The 12,927-nt window shown below is 56.4% G+C and overlaps 2 protein-coding genes across 6 annotated transcripts in view; both read left to right on the forward strand.

Annotated features, from left to right (window-relative positions):
• The window catches only part of LOC112676390 (uncharacterized), a 535,411-nt gene that overhangs the window by 111,693 nt on the left and 410,791 nt on the right, over positions 1 to 12,927 (forward strand). The window lies entirely within an intron of this gene.
• The window catches only part of GALNT9 (polypeptide N-acetylgalactosaminyltransferase 9), a 79,800-nt gene that overhangs the window by 55,850 nt on the left and 11,023 nt on the right, over positions 1 to 12,927 (forward strand). For all 4 annotated transcript variants that reach the window (XM_035706475.2, XM_025473526.3, XM_035706477.2 and 1 more), the window contains one exon: positions 11,882 to 12,067. In XM_035706475.2, the coding sequence (XP_035562368.1) occupies positions 11,882 to 12,067 (186 nt within the window). The remainder of the gene's footprint in view (positions 1 to 11,881; positions 12,068 to 12,927) is intronic.

Genomic DNA, 12,927 nt, shown 5'->3' on the forward strand with positions numbered 1-12,927 from the left:
CTTTTCCCTCTGGAGCCTTTGTTCACAGGGATCGCTTAGGCTGGTCCTGAAAAATTTCTACACAGTTTGTCGAAATCACACATTTCTAAACCCATTTGCTTTAGGCTTTTTGGTTAAACCCAGGGACTCTTGGGGTTATGGGTATAAATCTCATCCAGTAAGAACACTCACCTCTCCCTTTTCTTTGATTAATGTTTGATTAACTCGGATTGAACAGATTAAATACTATTCAACAACAATCAGTTCCATTTCTGCCCTGAGTTGATTAAATCCCCTTGAACCTTTTATAACAACACAAATATAGTGTGTTTATGCTCCTGTTGAAGCACTTTGAGTGTCTGGCATCACAGCAGAAATTCCCCCAAATGCTGAGAAAGTTCTAGTTTATCCAATATATTAAACATACACCACATCTCAAATTCTCTGAAGCATTTCAGAATTGTTTGCAATTCTATTTAATTATCTGGCATCTAGACGTGGGGTCAGAGCCTGGGAAACACCAGGACACAAGGTGATGGAGGGGTGGCAGCACCTGGGAACACCCCAGTCCAGCAGAGGAGGTGTGCCCTGTGAGCAGCCAGCAGCCTGTACTGGTGTTGGCGATCAGAGATGGAGGAAGGACAGGGACGGGTCTCACCTGGTGGCCAGCAGGACATCGGAGGCCAGGGGTAGCATAGACAGGCATTCTCTGGGGCATTTGAAGAGGGACATGTAGCAAAAGGAGACCCCGGAGCCCGACTGTGCTCAGCACCCCTGCGGGGTGATCACGGGCAGGACCCCAGTGTCCCCAGCCTTGGTCTCCATGGCGTACAGTGGGGTCTGGGCTCAGGGCTGCTGCGCAAGGTCCTGCCTGGGGGGGGGGCCTCTGGTGCTGCTGGGGGAAGGGGAGGGGGCCACTTTGCTAAGGGAGGTGACATGGGCATAGACGTGGGATGGACATGGTTACAAATACGGCTTAGATGTCTGAACAGATGCCAGCATGGACACTAGGGATGGACATGCTCATACAGTATCACTTCACGTGTGTTATGTGTGCTTCACGTACATAAACCGCGTGGACCTGCATGTTTATACATGTTCCTTTTTACTCTTGTTGCTGCTGGGTTTCAGGTAGCTTGCCAGGAAACAGGAACATTCCAGGAAGAGGACATAAACTATAAATATGAGAAGGGAGAGAGGAAGATGCAGGCAGGGACAGGGCGGAGAGGACTGGGGCGAACACGGGACCAGCAACGCGGCCCACGCCCCTGCTCCCGGCTCGCGGTACAGGCAGGCCAACTGCTGGAGGCCATAGTCACACCGGCCCTGGTGCCTCTGCCGTGGGGATGCTGGTGGTGCTGTCAGGGCAGCGTCTCACTTGCACCTGCCACCGGCCTAGAGCCCCGGTCCGGTTCCTGAGTTTAGAGCAGGGTCTCCCCACAAACCCACCTGCCGTGGGCCAGAGATAGGCACAGAGGGGCGACAGCAGGGTGACCAGGCAGGCTCCATTTGTGTCCCCAGAGCAGACATCACTATCCCCCGGAGATGCTGACAGTTGGGGGGATGGACAGGGTGAAGGGGTCCTGTGGCAGCTCCTCTGCAGCCCTCCTCCCTCCTGGCCTCATCCCATGTGGAAGCCCAGAGAGCCCCAGACTCCTCACTCTGAGAACTAAGCCCAGATTCGCTCCTGTGATCCACAGGACCCGCAGCACCACCACCCTGTGCCCCATTCCCCACCCACCTCCACACTCAGGAAGGCTCCAACTGTTCTTCCACGGCCAAGCCACACTGGCCCCTCTGTGGCTGCCCCTTCCAGCTCGGCTCTCAGCCCCACAGCCTCTTCCTCCCACGGTGTAGCCGCGGCTGGGCCCCTGTGGCCCCTTGCTGGTGCTTCCCCCTCCCTGCCGTCTGTGAAGGCAGGGGCTACACCTGCCTCGCTCGATGCTTGTTTGCTGCTGAAGCTGACCATGAGTAGTCAGTGTTCCATGCATTTGTAGAAGGAGTATAGGAATCATCTGGAAGGCAGAGGCACTCTGTGACCCGCTAGATGCTGGAGCCCAGGGTGGGGCACATCCTGGGTGCTGGGGGTGCAGCAGGGGACACAGCAGACACAGGTCTCTGCTCACCTCCAATAAATGCCTATGGTGTGTGGTGTGCTCTCTGCAGCACCAGTAGAAAAACACAGACAGGGAAGGGGTGGAGAGTTGTCACTTTGGATGGGGTAACCAGGGAAGGAATGCCAATACCTGAGCCAGTGAGAAGGAGCAGAGGAAGCAAGCTGTGCACTGTGGGAGGGAAAGGCATTCCCAGCTGAGGGGACAGCACATGCAAAGGCCCTGAGGCAGAAGCATGCCTGGCAAGAGTGTGGCCCTCATGGCAGAGACCACAAGCGGCCCTATGGTCTTTCTCCTGCCTTCCTGTGCAGACAAGCCTTGTAGCCATAGCCGTTTCTGATCTGTCCTCAGCGCAGGCAGCCAGGCCCACTTGGAGGAGTAACTCTGTGGTCTGGGGCCAAGTTCCATTTCTGTGATTGTAGAAATGCCAGCTGCTCATCCCCTAATGAGGAGAGTCTGAGAGCCAATTAGGGGCAAATGAATCCATTGCCTCCGTTCAGTTAATAGAGGCCAAGACAGAATCAAGCGGCTTGGATCTCGGCTGGGAGAGCCATCTGCAGAACACAAGCTGGAAATCGTTTGCTTCTCTATTTTGAGACTTTCAGACTCGCCGCTCTACAGTGTTACAGGAAAGCCTTTTTAGTGCTGGGGTCCATCACTGCGCCTTCAGATGCCCTTGGGGGATGTTGGCGTCAAGCATCTCGGGCCCAGGATGGCGGGGTTTCCCTCACCCTCCCAGAGCAGGGGAGCGGCAGAGTCACTGAGGGAGGGTGCTAGGGAGGGGTGCCCATGCTGCTCCACGGCCCACATGGCTTCTAGATGTCAGAGGAGTATGCGGTGCACCTCAGGCTGGTGCCAAACCTTCCTCTGTGAGCAGCAGGTGCAGGAGAGGGTTGGGAGCCCATAGTAAGGTCCTGTTCTTGCTGCTTTCAGGAAAGGCTTGTTCTACATGCACGTGGTAAGGATACCTGACAAGGTAAGGATGCATCCCTGCTCCCCGGCAGCCCACGGGGCAGGGTCTACTCACCTGCCCCCAGGTGCCCCCAACCAGAGGAAGCAGACCTCCAGGCAGGGGGCAGAGCCTCTGTTCCCGTGAACATCTTTGTGGAAGAGCCCTGTTTCTTGCACAGGGTCATCAGAGGCCCCCCACCTTGAGACCTGTGCTTGGAGCTGGGCTCTGCCAGTTAGCCAGCTGGGCCCCTCTGAGCCTCAGTTTCTCCATCTATCATGGAGAGGGGTGGTAGGACTGAACTCCAGGGCTGGCAAGGATGAAATGGAAGTTCTTGGCCTGAAACACGACAAACACCCAGTGACTACTCATTAGTATGTACGCAGGCATTTCTGGGTACCATTCTCCTTTCCTTCATAAAAATGACTTTTATTAGAAAAACACTGAGGTAAGCAAACTGGAACAAAATGAAAGTCACAGTAATTCTCTGTCAGTGCCCAGATGCATGTCCTTTCAGAGCCATTTTGCATACGTGGTGGCCTTGCCCGCAGACATGTCAGCACACGTGTTCCCTCCCCGAGGTCTTCACTGCATGCTCAGAGAGGCAGGTCTGAATCTGGGAAGCTGCTTGACCATAGCTCCCAACACCTGCAGTCCCCACACTAAAGGCTTAAATCCTTCTGGAACATACTTTCTATACAAGTAAGGTTGTGATCTTTCCTTGTATTGTCTGAAAATAACAGGCCCGGGCTTCTCACTCCACGCACCAAATGCCCATCCTTCTCTGCTGACACTGACAGGGGTGCGCACCTGTCCTGCTCACTCCGCTCGTAGGACGTGTGGTGCCGGCAGTTGCATCTTTCCACATCGTTGCTGTAGAGTTTTCTTGGCTGGTGTCTTGTGTCCCCTCTTTCAACCGAACCTTGGAAACATTTCAGCAACTTCTGCTCCATCGGTGCATCACTTGAGCTGGCTGACAGTCAGCACTCCACCAGGAGTGACCGGGAGACCGACTGAGCCCCCGACCCTTCGCGTCTGGTGCATTCTTTGCCCTGCCTTCCCCTCAGGTCCCAATAGATGCTGTCAACAGAGGCTGATGTCCTTTCACAAATACGGAGAGCACCAGGGCTCCTGGCATGTGGACCCACCACCTGGGCGTCCAGCTGCATACCTAGTGGGAGGTGCCCCCCTGGCCTCCTGCTTCCCATCTCTGCCCTGATCTGCTGCGTGTTCTGGGTCATCTCCTCAGCCCCACACCCCAGTGAGTGAGTTCTCTCCTCAGCTGTGTCCAGACGGCTACCCAAGCCACTTCCTCAACTTTGGTTTTCAATCTTAATGAGAGTATTTCATATTTACAACATGTTCTGCTAGTATTTTTCATTATGTGGCTGTTCTTAGAACTGCTTGCTTTGATTCAAGCTCTCCTCTTTCTTGATGAATGGTTTCCCCTCCTTCCTTCATCTCTGAAAGCCCTCGGGACCTGTGAACGTGCTTCTTGGCCTCTTTCCTAAATCCCATCTTGGGTTGGTGGGTGATTCTTCTGGAACTGGGTTTTCTTCATGTGCTCTGTGCATCCGTTTGAGATCCCATCTTTCATGGAAATTGTATCTTCATGCTTACTGGTCCATGGATGCTGGCCCCCCAGGCCCCAGCTCGGAACTAAGCAGCTTAGATTTCACCCCAAGACCCGCTGGGCCCAGTGTTCCATGGGCTATGCATCTCTTCTTCCTGTCCCGCTGTCTGGCTGCAGCCCAGGGAGCAGCTCTTCTGCTCATGGTTGGGGCACCCAGCCAGTGCCCAGCCACAGACGTGGTCCCTGGCTGTCCGTGAGGTCAGTTGCCTGCACCTCAGAGCTCCAGCCCAGTCCCACAGCAGCTGTCTGCTCCTTCTGCGTGGTGGGGAGCTTCCTCTTCTTTTCCAAATATACTTGTAACTTTTAAATAATGTACCTACCACTGTGTGTTCGGGGAAGATAGAGAAGATGTCCACACCTGTGGCCTTAACTAGATACCCCTCTGTCGCTTTGTCCAGCTGCTGTGGGCCTGGATCAGGAGATGCGGGGGGCATGACCCAGGAGGTACAGCCTCACCTCTGCTTGAGGACAGAAAGTGCAAGAACACGCAGCCCCACCCTCCAGTAGTGTCCAAAGGACAGAGCTACTGGGATTGAGGACTATGCCCAATGCCCAGAGTGCTTCGAGGGTGGACAAAGGGGAGAGAAGCACTTAGCGCAGCTGCCTCCAAACTCACGAGCATCAGAATCCCCTGGAGGGCTTGTTAAGATACAGACTGCTGGGCCCGGGCCCATCCGGGTGTCTGTTCAGCAGGTCTGGAGGGGCCAACCACATGCATCTCTAAAGTGCTCCCAGGTAAGGCTGCTGCTGCTGGTCCAGGGATCACACTTTCAGATCCACTCAGTTTCAAAATGAAGGAAACCATTTTTTTTTCTTTTTGTTTGCTTGGGTGTTCAGCACATCTGGGAAACAAGTGGCAGGAACTTGGAATAAAAGTCCAGCTTGGAAGTTTCTGTGGGTCTGGTAGCGGGAGTGGAACATGGAAGTAGCTGTTTTAGAGCAAATGTGTGTATATACATATTGTCCCAGGGAGAGACGTTTTCTTGTCAAAAATGTATGAATTGAGCCCAGCTGAGCCCTGGGAGATGGACTTGCCTTCCCAAAGCTAAACCCAGTTAATTCTGCGCCTAGTGCAGTGTCACTCCTGCAGAACAAGGGGTCTGTGTGACAAGAGGGGGACATCAGCCCGTGGCTGCATTGGCGGGGGGGGGGGGGGAGGGGGCGGCGGGGGGGGGACAGGGAGCATTGAGCAGATTGGAGATTTTTTTAAAGATTTTATTTATTCATGAGAGATGCAGAGAGAGAGAGAGAGAGAGACATAGGCAGAGGGAGAAGCAGACTTCCTGTGGGGACCCCAATGTGGGACTCAATCCCAAGACCCAGGGATCATGACCTGAGCCAAAGGCAGACGCTCAACCACTGATCCACTCAGGCATTCCTGAAAGTCTTTTAAATTAGATTCAGAGGCAAAATCTCCAAAAGTCATACACACAGTTTCTCCTGAGTGAACATGAAGCCCTGGTTGTTTGTTGAAGGCGGAAATTCTGCACTACCAAAAGGAAGATGGTGGCTGGGCCCCTGGTGGGTTTGCACCAGGTTAGATGTCCTGTGTGGCTGGATGCCTGGGCCCTGCCAGCCTTGATCTGGACCTCCGGGCTTCTGGCTTTTGGTCTGGAGGCCTGGGCTAGGAGGCTGAGCTTGTTCACCTCTCCCTGTCATAGCCTCATCTCAATAGTACAGCTCTGCACGGCCCCTGGATAGTTGGGGCTGGTTGTTTGGATTAATGTGGATGGATGGATGGATGGATGGATGGATGGATGGATAGGAGGATGATAAATGGGTGGATGGGTAGAAGGGTGGATGGGCAGATGGATGGGTGGGTGGGAGGGTGGTAAATGAATGGATGAGTGGATGGATGGGTGGATGAATGGGTGGATGGATGAGTGCATAGATGGATGGGTGGGTGAGTGAATGAGTAGATGATGGATGGACAGGTGGGGAAGGATGTGGGGAAGGATGTCTCCTTAGGAGGACTTAATGGCACACTGTCAGTCAGGGCAGCTACTGAAGAAACAGTGTCACCAGGAGCTGAAGCGCCATGCTCAGAAAACCCTTCCTACCTGAACTCACATCTGAGCACATGGAAACGCACTACACCCAGCCTTAATTTGGATGCCAATCATGATGCAGCCTAGAGCAAGGAATTATTTTTGTTCCTGAAAGCCCCTGCTGTATCATCTGCAAATCCTGTGAGAAGGAGTTGAAGATCCTGGGCTGGTCAAGGACAAAACCTAATTACTTCTATTCTGCCACAATGGCTGGGAAGGCACCAGGCCCACGCCGCATCAGGTCTGCAAATCCCAAGACCTTTGTGCAGCATTTCCTCCCAAGTGAGCTTTCTGTGGGCTGGACCAGAGGTCAGGGATGCCACAGACCATCTCATTCACACCACTAGAAGCTCCTGGCTATCGACGTCTTCACTCTCAAGGAGCACACTCTGATTTTGCCCAGAAGCCAGAAGCTCTGTCCACCACAGCCAACATAGGATACTAGCAGGATCAGGCCTCTCTGAGGCAGCCGTGAGGCTGTGCGTGCACCCTGCTCTGGGAGGCAGCCACTAAGGGATTCTGAGTCCCCAGGCAGCTGCCAGCTGTGTTGTTGCTCAGCAGGTCAGGACTCGGCTGCCACTGAGAAAAGTGTATTTCTCACCAGGCCACACAGGGCACTTGGGGAGGCAGCAGGAGGGTCAGAAGGCTGCAGGTGGACGAGGCCAGGACAGAGGCTTTCTGGGGTTGGGTGGTTTGCACACAGAAAGAGCCCCTCAGCGGGTTGCTTACTGCCCCTGGGAATTGCCCAGTCCGGGGAGGGACAGTCCCTTCAGGGTCAGCGAGGCCCCAGACGTCACAGCATCAAATATAGAAAATTAGAAGACGTGGTTAATACCCAGGCCCAGCCCTGACCCTCTGGAGGCAGTGGAATCACAGGCACTGGCTTCTCCCCACTTGCACTCAAGGGCTGCTGGGCCAGCCTGGTTTGGGGGCAGGCATCTGATGGAAGCCCAAGCCATCGGGGCTGGGAATAAGTGGGAGCCAGGCCTGGCAGCATCCTCTCCCCATTGCTCTCCACCAGGTGCTTCTCAAACATTGCTACAAAGCAGATTCTGATGGAGGAGGGCCAGGACCCCATCTGTGTGCCCCTCTGCAGCTTTGACCTGACTGGTCCTCCTGCGGGCCCCCTTCCACAGCATGCTCAGGAGTTCAGTTAGGGCAAAGCTGACCTGCGACCACCATGTCCAACCAGGTCTCCCCAGAGCAGTGGTGAGGTCTGCAGAGTCCACTGTGAATAAGGCAGCAGGATCTGGACTCCTACTCTTCCCCTGTTCCCTAAGGCCACAGTGATGCTTCTTGGAGCCAACTCCAGAGGCCTTGAGAGTCGGGGGTCTCTGCTGGAGGCCCTGGCCTCCTAACTTGGGCTTTGCCCTGTGCTGATGCATCAGGGCCAGCTCTGCTCTAGGAGGCCCGTGCGCTGGGGGCCTGGGCTTCGTGCTGCCTGCAGAATGTAGGGGCCCTGGTGGCCTCCTGAGTGTCTGCATCATGGGGCAGGACAGCTGCTCCACGGAACCGCGACCCCAATCAGGGCTGTCACAGACACAGGAGGGCCGGGGAGGGGTGAAGTGTGTGTGTAAGTGCACATGTGTGTGTGCATGATGTAGTCGGATGAGCATGAGGCCTGGACCACAGGATTCTAAACTACTCCCAAAGATTCTGATGAAGAGTAAAGTTTGTGGGCTCCTGTCCCAGCCTCTCCACCAGGAGCTCTCCAGAGGCCCCACTGTGTGCACTTGGGCTCAGGTATCCCTTCACCGATCAGCTCAGGGCAAGTGAGGACGAACAGGGCTTGCTGAGAAGCTCAGGGCCACTGAGGGGCGGGTGTCATGCTGAGCTACAAATTAAATGAAGTCAGAGTCCAGAAAGCATCTCCATAAAAATGATGGAGGGCACATTCTCCTCCCAGCACTATGCAGAGGAGGGCAAAGCCAGGCAGCTGGGGTCATTTGCCCTCTCACATTCAGACGCAGGAAACTCTGGCCTTTAAATAGTGCGGCGCTCCAGGAAAGTGTCACTTGGATTATGGCAATGGTGTGGAGAGAATGGAGAAGCTAGTGAGAGACAGGCACCTTGCTTCAGCGTGGGTGTCATGTGAGCGCCAGGCGCAGGCAGCCCTAATGGCCAGGCTCCCACAGGGCTCCCCGTGGGCTCACAGTGCACAGGGGCAACAAGGACAGTCTGACCTCTGTACGGTGGATGAGCCGCTTGCTGGCTCCTGTGCAGACCAGTCACAAATTCCAGTTTTTTCAGAAGCAGGGCCCGCCCACAAGAGCAGAGGACCCTCAGGAACCCCCGCTGGAACCCCAGCTGTAGACACCAGCTCCAATGTCCGAGGGGCTCCGATCTGTGGGGCCCCCTGAGCTCCTTCCCTCTGAAGAGCTGCCTGCAGACCCGACACCTGGTCCTCCCTCCGTATTTGCTGTTTCTGTCTGAGTGCCAATTAACCACGCTGATTGAGATAATTAGTGGTTGAGCCTGGGGTGGGTGTGACAGTGGCGCTCAGCCCTCCGTGGCACCCCCTCGGCTCTGGGTGGAGAGGCAGCCTCGGGGGTCATGCGTAGTTCTGGCTCCCACCCCCCACCCCCACCCCATGAAGCCACTGTGTGACCATGGACCTGTCTCGTGACCTCTTGGTGCCTCAGTAGTAAGAGTGAAGTCCACCCCCAGTGCACCTCCCAGTACCACCTCCTAGTCTGGCTTCCTCGGTTAGGAATGTAGCAACAGAAAACCCCTAAGGCAGGCTGGGACAGATGGGGATCTGGGCCTCTAACAAAGCACAGGGCTGACAGGCTCTAACCTTCTAGCCACCATCCTTCGTGTATAGACCTGAAGCCTTGTGTGTGTGGCCTTACGGCTGCAAGATGACTGCCATGCTTCTGGACCTTATGTCCTTAAACCATAGCTTTCCCCAAAGCCTCACCCTGAGACTTCTGCTTTCATCTCATTGGCCAGGATGATCTTCATGGCCACCTCTAGAATGGGGTACAGGTTGGGGGCACATGGGGTCTGTGATGTGACTTGAGTCAGGGTCTGGAGCCATGGCGTCATCACCTCCATGTGGAAATGCCCCCGTTGAGCCCCTCGTCCCTGCCCCGCACAGAAGTTGCCTGTGCGGTGATGCCCACAAGCCCCAGGCCCAGCTCACTCTGTCCCAGCTCAGGGGCAGGGGCGCTACTTCAGGACAGTTGGTTTCCACCTGCCACACGACGCCCCTGCCATGGGACCCTTCCTTGCCTCTGAGGACAGTTTTACCCAAGAAAGGGATGGGGGCCTGAAGGGGCCCTGAACTCACCACAAAGCCCCACACGAGGGTCTGTGTCCAGCCGTCCTCACACGACTAAAGCTTGACGCCCCTGAGCCAGATCCCACAAGGCCTTTCCAGTCATCCTGTCTCAGGGCTGTGCTAGCCACACATGGTTGCATAAATCAATTCCAAATTAGTTGACATCTAATAAAATAAAGATGCTGGCTCCTTAGCCTGGCCAGCCACACTTCAAGGGTGCAGTGGCCATGCGTGGCTGTGGCTACCATACTGGCCACCCAGATCCAGAACATGCCCATCCCTGTGCAAAGTCCTGTGGGGCAGCAGGGCTAGTGGCTGCTAACACATTCCTCAAAGGGAATCCATTCATTCATCATACAACTGCTTACCAGGCATGGGGACTGCATACAGGCTGTTCTGAGTCCCGCAGTGGGGGCAAAGGGGAGGGCAGTCGTCCTGGAGCTCACATGTCGGGAGGAATAGACCAGGGGAGCCAGGAGGCCGAGGGGCTGAGGGGCTGCAGCTTCAGAGGGTCGGGTGGGGAGGAGTGGCATCTGAGCAGAGGCTTGTGGGTGGCCTGGCACAGAGACAGGGGCGTGCTCCCCCAGAGGGAAGAGCAGGTGCACAGGCCCTGGGGGCATGAGGGGGCAGAAGGAGAGGGTGGGGAGCCCTGGGAGCACAGTGACGGCAGCAGAGGCCTGCTGGGCCCTCCAGAGACACAGTGTGGTGGTGTGGTGGCCGCAGGAGGCGTGAGGAGCAGCAAGGCAATGTCTCTGCAGGCCTGCAGGGCTCCCACTATTGCACGTCCATGTTTGCCTTCGGGAAGATTCCTGGTTCACACGTTTCCACCTGCGTTCCCAGTTCCAGCAGCTGGGCCGGTGGCTGGGTTTGGTGGGAGGCCTGTGAGTGGAAGTGGCGGAAGTCCCCAGGCTGGCTGCACAGAAGCCCTGCGTCCTCCTGGCACCCGGCGACCCCTCCCCTAGAAGCCACGCAGTGTCGGCTGCTCACCGCTCAGCACAGAGAAGCAAACTTCAGTGGGACCCCTGGTCCCGGGGCAGGATCTGTGCCATCGTCTCAAAGGAGCTGCCCCCTGGGCCCTGTGCGAGGGATGCAGAGGGGTGGTCCAAGGTGGGCAGGGCACCAGGCAGCAGGAGACTGGTGGCCAAGAGCTCAGATCATAAGGAACCCACTGCCTCCCCCACGCACAGCAGGTCCAACTTGCCCAGATGTGACCTCCAGCCAGCGGTGGTGTCAGTCGTCAGCTGTGAGATCTGCCCTCCTCTCTGCTTTCTGGAGGCAGAGTAGGGCAAGGGAGGAGCAGGGATGTCAGGATGGTCGGGCTGCGTGGAGACAAGACAGACCCAGCATGCATCAGGGCATCGTGGTGCAAACCACTTTTCTCCCTGGGTGGGGTCTGTGGGGATGGTCAGCTACTTCGGGGGATGCTATTTTCAAGGAAGCAGCTGTAAGATGTTCCCTTTAGCCAAGAGTGTGTGTTTGGAGTGCTTGGAGCTGCATTTGCGAAGTAAGTGCTAGATCGCAGGGGTGTGGACTGGTTGGCATCCTCTTTTCAAATTAGTTTGTGGGTCTGTTCCCGGGGCTGGGGGGCAGCTGCTGGTATGTGAGCCCTGGACCAGGCGCCTCCCCCCCTGCCCCACACAGAGCAGGCTCTCGGGCAGTGGGGGGCAGGGGGATGAAATCTGGTAGGAAACCCAGAAGGGAAGGCACCGTGTGCCCAGGCCCCAGAGCACTTGACCCAAGGCCACAGATGCTCTTCCTGGGGAAAGCCCACCGTATGGTGCCCTCTGGAAGGTGTGTCCTGGGGCCTGTAAGCAGGGGTGGGGGCTACACCGGGAAGGGCTGGGGCCACCCAGTGGCTGTATGGTGTCCCCGAAGGTGTGGCAGTGCGGCGGCAGCATGGAGGTGCTGCCCTGCTCCCGCGTGGCTCACATCGAGCGTTCCAAGAAGCCCTACAACAATGACATCGACTACTACGCCAAGCGCAACGCCCTGCGGGCAGCCGAGGTGTGGATGGACAGCTTCAAGTCCCACGTGTACATGGCCTGGAACATCCCCATGACCGTAAGCTGGGTGGAGGCATGGAGGGTGGGGCGAGCCGGGCCAGGGTGCAGGCGCACCCCACCCCAAGGGGGCCCATCTGGGAGAGGCTCCCCGAATGCCGGTCCCGCTTAGGGGCCCCTCGCTTTTTGGTGGATGTTTTCCATGGTAAAGGGAGCTGCTGGCGGGGGCATGTGAGCGTTGGCTCTTCCCCGATCTCCGGCACCCAGGGCTGACCCCACCCAGGGATCCACCCACCCACCTAGAAACACCCGCAAACTGGCCCCCCGTGGCTCCGGGGGCGGGGCCGCTCCAGCTCCCTGCCTGGCAGCCAGCACGCGGACGCGGCTTCTGTTTATGTTTGCTGTGGCTGAGCATACATGATACCAAATCTACCACTTCAGCCTTTTTAGAGCACGCAGTTCGCGGGCGCTGAGCACACCCACAGTGCCCTGCAACCATGGACTAGGTAGTGACCTAGTTCCAAAAACATCACCCCAGTCAGAATCGCTCCGCCGTGAGCTGCCAGCCCCCGTGTGCCCGCCCCCACGGCCACCTGCCTGATCCATGTCTTCCAATGTGCCCATCCTGGGCACTTCCTACAAATGGACCCTACAACGTCTCCCCCATTGTGTCTGGCTCTTCCGCTGAGCTCCGTGTTCTCCAGGTCCATCGGTGGTGTCGTGGGCGCCGGGGCTTCTTCCTCCCTGTGGCCAAAATCTCCACATCCAGGGTGTGGGAGGCCACCGCCCCCCCACCATGGACGCCTGCTTCCGGTCCAGGTGCTTTTGACACATGTCTAGTTAGGGGCCACTGTTTGTGATTTTTTACTTTGTAATCAGCTAATTTCCCATAAATAGCCCATATTCTGGCTTTTCTTAGAA

The sequence above is a fragment of the Canis lupus genome, chromosome 26 (genome assembly GCF_003254725.2).
Source record: "Canis lupus dingo isolate Sandy chromosome 26, ASM325472v2, whole genome shotgun sequence".
Lineage (NCBI taxonomy): Eukaryota > Metazoa > Chordata > Mammalia > Carnivora > Canidae > Canis > Canis lupus.